General features: G+C 35.1%; 1 protein-coding gene across 1 annotated transcript in view; it reads left to right on the top strand.

The window, feature by feature from the left end:
* LOC106472515 (vacuolar protein sorting-associated protein 33A-like) overlaps positions 1–7,873 on the top strand; it is a 41,222-nt gene that overhangs the window by 19,234 nt on the left and 14,115 nt on the right. Inside the window, exon 7 of the mRNA XM_013933170.2 lies at positions 5,698–5,872. Within this exon, the coding sequence (XP_013788624.1) occupies positions 5,698–5,872 (175 nt within the window). The remainder of the gene's footprint in view (positions 1–5,697; positions 5,873–7,873) is intronic.

Genomic DNA, 7,873 nt, shown 5'->3' with positions numbered 1-7,873 from the left:
CGAGCAATAGTATTTTTAGTTGTAACATGAAAATCACTTCGCACTTGGACTGGTAATGAAACAGACTCGATATTTTCACAAACAAATCTACAATAAAAATACTTCATTAAAAAAATCTGATTTTTATGTACGAAAGACTTGTAATCTTTACTAAAAGTCTACCAAATTTTGTGAAGATTCACTCACTGCATTAAAAGTTATAGTATAGATATTTAACGTGTGTGTATATAATACCAAGCCCATCACGAAAGGATTGAGTAAGATAAAAGAGACACAAACATAAGACTTAAGTGTGTATTTCAATATTGGTAGTGCTTTTGCAACATTATAGCTGCTCCTCAGCCAACAGAGAACCAATTTTGAATTATAATATTAACACAGCTTTTGGCCCGGCATGGCCAGGTGGTTAGGGCGCTCAACTCGCAATCTGAGAGTCGCGGGTTCGAATCCCCGTCCCACCAAACATGCTCACCATTTTAGCAGTGGGTGCATTATGATGTAACGGTCAATCTCAATATTCGTTGTTAAAAGAGTCATCCAAGGGTTGGCGGTGGGTGGTGATGACTAGCTGCCTTCCCTCTAGTCTTACACTGCTAAATTAGGGACAGCTAGCGCAGATAGCCCTCATGTAGCTTTCCACGAAATTCAAAACAAACACAGCTTTCTATCAACATTTCACTTTTTTCAAATACCAACAAAGTAAATACTATGTTAAGGCAATAGTTCAAAAATTATTTCATTGTTGACTGAGAGGCTAATGTAATGTTATGAAGATACTACAAATACTAAAAATAAACTTAATTTTAAGATTGTGTCTTTTCATTTGATTATCTCGCAGGAAAGATGTGTACCTGTAGATAAAACACTTTAAATTTTTGAAACTTTTAAAAACACATTGACAGTCAGTTAACCGAAATGTGTGAGTGGAGGGTTCTTTTTTTTAGTGTTTCTTCACAAGCCACGTTATTCATGCTTCAGTAATACTCAGTTAACCCTTTGTGCACAGGCTTGGTTGAGCCACTAGATAAAGTCTGTATTGAAAACACATTTAGCAAAATTAGAATTGTAAGATGTGTTATGAAATGCATTAAGCTTTTGGTAAACATTACAAGTACATTATTCCTATTAAACATTAGTCTCTGAATTTATCTTAGATAACTGACTCACATTCTAACTAGTGTAAGTACAAGGTGATTTTTTTATGTAAAGAATAAAAATACTTTTTTAATCTTACAGTTTTTATATTTCATTGACATAATATTCAGAACTTTGTGTATGTATATGAAACATTCTTTCAGTGAAACTATATTTTATAGCTGTTATTTTTCTTTACGCTAACACTTTAAAAGCTCAGTCGATTTGACCGACCTTGTAACTACCACCTACGAAAATATGAAATAAATCAAAGTTATCACTGTTTCTTTCTAGAGTGACTGTTTTATTTAATCTTATTGTTCTATTGCTCTTTAAACTATGTCTTAACTACTAAACCTATGTAACAAAATGAGAATTTACATAGTGAATGCATAGTTCAAGCTATAGTAAAAAAAACAACAGTGAATTACATAACATAATAACAGTTTGTACGCATACCTCACCGAGAAATGTTATTATTTAATTTTCCTCTTAACTTAAGTTGTTTTTCCTAACCTAATAAGTTTTTCTAATTTTCATAAGGAAATTAATTTTATAATAATAATAATAAATAAAAAAATTTAAATGACTTTCTAACTAAGCTGTCTGTGCATTGAAATAATTCCTCTTCTATAAGTTGATCGGTTTGTTATATTTGTTCAAGTCATTTGGCTCAAAATGTCTTTTTTTGTACTAGAGGTGTTTGGTGGATAGCACATGTTGTGGAATAGGTTTAACCTACTTAGCTTTAATTTTTTAGTCATTGAGATGCCCCACATGGCCATCAGGTTTATTCAGAAATTTACTTACACGAGTAGTCTAGGCAGGTCACTTGATTGTTTTACTTACTTTAGTCATACAGCACTACTTTTACGTTTCATAAACTTTGTGTATTCAAAAATACCACAAACAAAATATGTTTCCTATGCAAAGCATGCGTTTTCTCTTGAGTTCAGTAAATTAAAATCTTCTCTTCTTATAGGTTGTAAATAGTGTAATGGTAAAAGTTAGAGAGAATTATCAAATTTTTTTGAAAGGCAGTATGTGATAAAAGGATGTGGCATATAGGTTTAACTTTCTGTTTTATGTCTCTGTAAATCAAGGTGATTGGAGGCTATAAAATTAGATTATATCTTGGCAATATCTATACTATAAATTTGTAATTTGTACTAAAACTTAGAAGCTGAAATAAAGTAAAGAAATCCAACACAAAAGTGGATTATAAACAATACTCTGATTATGTTCAAAATGCAATAAAGAAAAAAAATCATGCACTAGATCTTAACACTGTTGTGCCAAATCAAGAAATGAAGATTAAGTTCAACTGCATAGAGGGAGGACTGTTGCATGTTTAAATGTAGCTGAACTCATGGTGGAATTAGGTGGGAGTTTCAAGGCTAGTGGCAAGCAAAAATTTGTGCACTAGTGGGCAGTGAAATCAAGAATATCTATAACTGTGAGGGGAGGTAAGTAATAATATTGGAAATTCCTTCCACCCCGATTGTGAATCCTATTTCTCACTCAATTAGAAGTGGTCAGTCAATGTTTTTGAATTCAAAGTTTACTATTACGGCCACAACGGCTACCGATGGTACAGATCGTGACAACTACTACAGATGTGGTGTTATTGGTGGAGGAACTGTTGGCTGTAGTTCATCAGGAGATGGCTTCTTTCGTGTGGGTCAAGTGATCTCCCGATCTACAAGCAATTCTGCCATTACCTGAGGACTTAGATCAGTCATCATTTTATGTTCTTGATATCACAGGTATGTTGGGTTTTGTCTTTGTCACCCATGTCATTTGATTTCTCCCCTTCCTTATTAACTGCATCACCTAGTTCTCAGTTTTTGATTCCCCACCCCACCTTGTCTGATATTGGGGTCCATGCCAATTGTTTTGGAGATCATTTACATTTAGGCGTTAGTATCTCTGCCCATGAAAGAGAATTTGTCTTCACCCCTTTTTTCATTCCTTCCATATCCCATAGTTTCTCCCACTTTGATCTGAATTGTCTTCTTTGTCCTCTGTGCATTACAGTGTTCTGTGTCGCACACAGCACCCTTTCCTGGCTATCACTTCATTTCTCCTGAATCTTACCAATTTTTATGTTTTGTCTCACCAGGTCTATCACCTCCCAGTGTCCTCGGCTGCTCATTTTTGTTCTCCTTTTGAGGAGATTATCCAGAGTGGCATATGGACCACTCTTCACATTTTTGTGTCCCACTACTTGCACTGACTGATGGTTTCCTGCTCAACCAGATTTCATCTTCCTCCTGTAGCTGTTCTTTTTACGTTGGTACAACTCTGAGTGGGTAATTTGCTTTTATTTCTTTTTTTTTAAGGGGGTGAGTGGTGCCTGTCCAAGTATACTGATATCCAAAATCTGCATTGTGAGACCTATAAGGCCTATCATGCTCACTGTCGAGATGGGGTGTTCCACAAGACCATTTGCAGGTTCTTCCTCACAATATATTGTGTCATAAGTAAGTTTGTACTAACCTGTACACTCATGGACTGACATGAGTAAAGCAGAAAGAGATTGCTGTCCATCTCTTATGTTCTTTAGATTCCCAAAATCAGTAACGATTTGCTTTTGAAAATAGGGTTTTATGGTCACCCATTGCATCTTCTCTGGTGATGCGTTCCTCTGGACTCTTCAACATGTGTCTTCCCCCCATTCTTTCAGAGGAGTACAGGAGTCCTTACCGCTTCCCAGCTCCTAGCCACTTGGGTGGTTAATCATTGAGGAATCCTCATGAGAGTGCACATTTCCATTTAGTTGAGAGTAGGGAGGTGGCATTCTACCCATGTAGAAGGCATGATTGTTCTCCTGTCACAGGTCTAATATTTTATTCCAGGTGCTGTTGGTCTGGACAGGATTTTTCCATCAATTTTTCAGTTTTCCCCTCCATCTGGGAACCCTCCCTCCGAATGCCACCTGAATGTCGGTTCCTGGGTGACTGGTTTTGGTTGCAACTGGACTAACCAACATAAGTTTTCACATATGAGTGGGCTGGGAACTTCAGATTAGATTTTCCATCCACATTGCCAATTGGTTTTGGACTGGAATTGTCCTTCCACATTGCATTTCCAACTTCCTGATGTCATCTGGATGTACATTCCTGGGGTTTCTTGCTCCAGGTTGTGCTGTATTTGCACTCATGATGGTTTAGGTTCTTGGAATGGAGGCTTTTCTTCCCCTTCTGCTTCCTAGACCTGAGATGAATGGATGAGGATTCTCTTCCCACCATAGACCAGTTGAGTTCCACCCAGTGCTACTGGTCTGAACTAGAGTTAACTTCCCAATTTCTGTCTGATGCACCTTAGCTATTCTAAACACATTCCTTGTATTTAGGGATTTGGAATTGTTACCTTGTTCTGCCCTTGGATTTTAACACCACACCTGTTAGCTCTACACGGGCAAAGAGTATACATGGTTTAGATGTGGTGCAGTCTCTCACATGCGTGTTTCCTCTCAATAGAGAGAGGGCTCACTTCATGGCTGCTCTTCAGATGATTTTGAAAGGTGCTCATCTAGGTAATTTTGCACCATTCCTTCCATCTGCACAATGTGGGACTTTAGTTATAACTGGGAGAGGAGGTAAGGATTCATATGGGAAGTTAATATTTTTCTACACTGAAAATTTATTTCCGATAGATACCTCCTCTCACACTTCCCACCCATTTTCCACACTTCCGGTGTCGTTTGTAATGTTTAATCTCGAGGGGCTAGGTTCAACTGCGTAGAGGGATAACATCTGTGATAGGAGAGTTCGTCACACTCCTATTGGGGAAGGACTTTTGTATGCTTAAATGTAGCTGAGCCATGTGGTATACATGTGGTATTAGGTGAGAGTTTCAAGGCTAGTGGGAAGTAAAAACTTGCATGCTAGAGGGCAGTCAAATCAAGATTAGCTGTAACTGTGAGTGAAGGTAAGTATCTATTGGAAATATATTTTCATTGGAGGAAAATATTAACATTTAGATTGACAATTCAGATCAAACGTATGATATAGAGATGTAAAGATTGAGAAGTTATTTAAAAATGTATTTTTGAAATTAAGAAACTAAAACTTGTATAATATTAAAAGTTGTTGTTTTAACTTTTTTTTTATTCCATAGATTGATAATAAAGTTATTTATTTGAATTTTTAACGTAAGTCTGTAAAATGTTGTGAGAGGTGCACTTTGCCCCCCAGCCATACACGTAGGGTTAAGTGGTCTTTTTCTTATCTTTTTACCTCAAGGAATTTAACCTGATGATAAGCATGATTTCACACATTAAGCCAAATAATTAAACTCTTTAACTAGTTTGACTGCCGAAAAGCACGATTCACACATTGAGCCAGATAATTTTCAACTAGTTTTACCTCATGACAAACTTCGTTTCACACATTATGCCATTTATTTGAATTTCTCAACTAACATTTGTCCTAATGATATATGGATTATCACCAATATCAAGACTAATATTTTTGTTATTCTACCAACTAGTTGTTGTAGTAATATGGATGATACAAGAGTGACTATTTCATTATCTTTTTTTTATTATTATTATTGTAGTTAGTGTTTGAACTGATGACAAGAATGAGGCGGGAGCTCTCTGATAACGAACCTCAAATAACTCCTCAGATTGACAGCTTAGTTTTGCTTGACCGGTCAGTTGATTTATTGTCACCACTTGCAACTCAGCTCACTTATGAAGGACTTCTCGATGAACTGTATGGAATTCACAATAGTAAGTGTTACAAAAGACTTCTTGATGAACTGTATGGAATTAACAATAGTAAGTGTTATGAAAGACTTGATGAACTGTATGGAATTCACAATAGTAAGTGTTACGATAGACTTCTCAATGAACTGTATGGAATTCGTAATAGTAAGTGTTACAATAGACTTCTTGATGAACTATATGGAATTCACAATAGTAAGTGTTATGAAAGACTTCTTGATGAACTGTATAGAATTCACAATAGTTAAGTGTTACGAAAGACTTCTTGATGAACTGTATAGACTTCACAGTAGTAAGTGTTACGAAAGACTTCTCAATGAACTGTATGGAATTCACAATAGTAAGTGCTACGAAATACTTCTTGATGAACTGTATGGAATTCACAGTAGTAAGTGTTATGAAAGACTTCTCAATGAACTGTATGGAATTCACAGTAGTAAGTGTTATGAAAGACTTCTTGATGAACTGTATAGAATTCACAATAGTAAGTGTTACAAAAGACTTCTCAATGAACTGTATGGAATTCAAAATAGTAAGTGTGTAAGCAGTTAATTCAGTATTGTGAGTGTCAGTAGCATAAGGGTTGACAGACTTTCATTGTAAAACTATCCCCTCATCCGAGATATATCACAATTTCGATTTCTAAATTCTCCCTACATTGTGACTCCAACTGGAATGTAAATGTTAATATTTCTTTTGGGTGAATTGGGTGTGTGTGTGCACATCATCTCCCTGAAGCTCATAGCATCTTTTCTTTTATTTCAAGCTTTTGGCTTTTATCATTTTGGATGTTCTCAAGAGCCCAAAAAATATTGTGATATCCTTCAAAGATGGCATATGACAGCCTCTGTATCAGCACTCCAGTGAATCCCAAACAGTAAACTTTGTTACTTTACAGCTTTTTTCTATGAGAATTTACCAACGTTACATTAAATCCCAGAAAATGTTGTACAGTTCTTGAACAAATCCAAAAAATGAGACAGATCCAATGCAGCAATCCACAGCTGATTGACCAACAAAGTTTAGGGAGCGTGTGGTGAAAGGGATACAGTTTACAATCTTTTATGAATTATTCATGAAACACTCAGTAGTATTCTGAAAATATACATGTAATTGTTTTAGTTTTATTGAAAACCTTTGTGAATATTTTTTTCATGAAGCTAGAAAAATGCTTTTAAATTTAATATTAGTTGGAGTATCTACACTAATATGTACATTTAGACATATAGGTGCCAGGACAGATTGGAATTGCAAACACTTAATAGCCCTGTATTTTTATTTTAGGCAGCCCATTCTGCCCAACCGATGTAGGCCTTGCTTATCAAAAAAAAGAAGTAAAAAAACCCAGTAGAAATAATAGAACATGTTCGAACTACCGCTATAAGCAGTAGTTCTATTTATCATAAAGTCATAGTAACATCAGTAACCATTAGGCCTTTGTTAATTACAGATTATGATAGACACAAGTGAAGTTTATTTTAAGTTAATAACTGCGTTAGTACAGAATAATCAAAAGGTTAAAATATTGCAATTATGATCAGGTTTACATGAGTGAATGCTATTATGACATTTTTGTCAATTTACATTAGAATTAATATTTATTTTTTCCGGGCCAGCAATGGTAAATAGATGTATGATTTAGTTAAAATTGATCCATAATGCAATTTAAATGAATAAAAGTGACTTTTTAGACTAATTAGGTCTAGATGCCAAGCGCGGTAGTAAGTAAAGTGTGTGAATTTTTCACTGTGAATTATAGTGTGTGTTGAAGTTAAAGTGACTGTGGAAATTAAGTGTATTGCAAAGTTGTATTGAGAAAGAATAAACTAGTTTTATTTAAGAAAGGACTTGTATCGCTGAAGTTCTTCGGAAATAATTTCTACAGAAAATTAACAAATGAACACAGAGACGTAACAGTATATAACTCTCTTACTTTGTAATATACAAATGGTGAGTATTACATTTCATTTTTTTTTTTACTTAGATTTTAAAAAATATGTGTTTTTG

This window comes from Limulus polyphemus, unplaced genomic scaffold (assembly GCF_000517525.1).
Source record: "Limulus polyphemus unplaced genomic scaffold, Limulus_polyphemus-2.1.2 Scaffold5394, whole genome shotgun sequence".
Classification (NCBI taxonomy): domain Eukaryota; kingdom Metazoa; phylum Arthropoda; class Merostomata; order Xiphosura; family Limulidae; genus Limulus; species Limulus polyphemus.
Note: the sequence above shows the minus strand (reverse complement) of the source record. Positions and strands in the feature narration are given on the sequence as shown.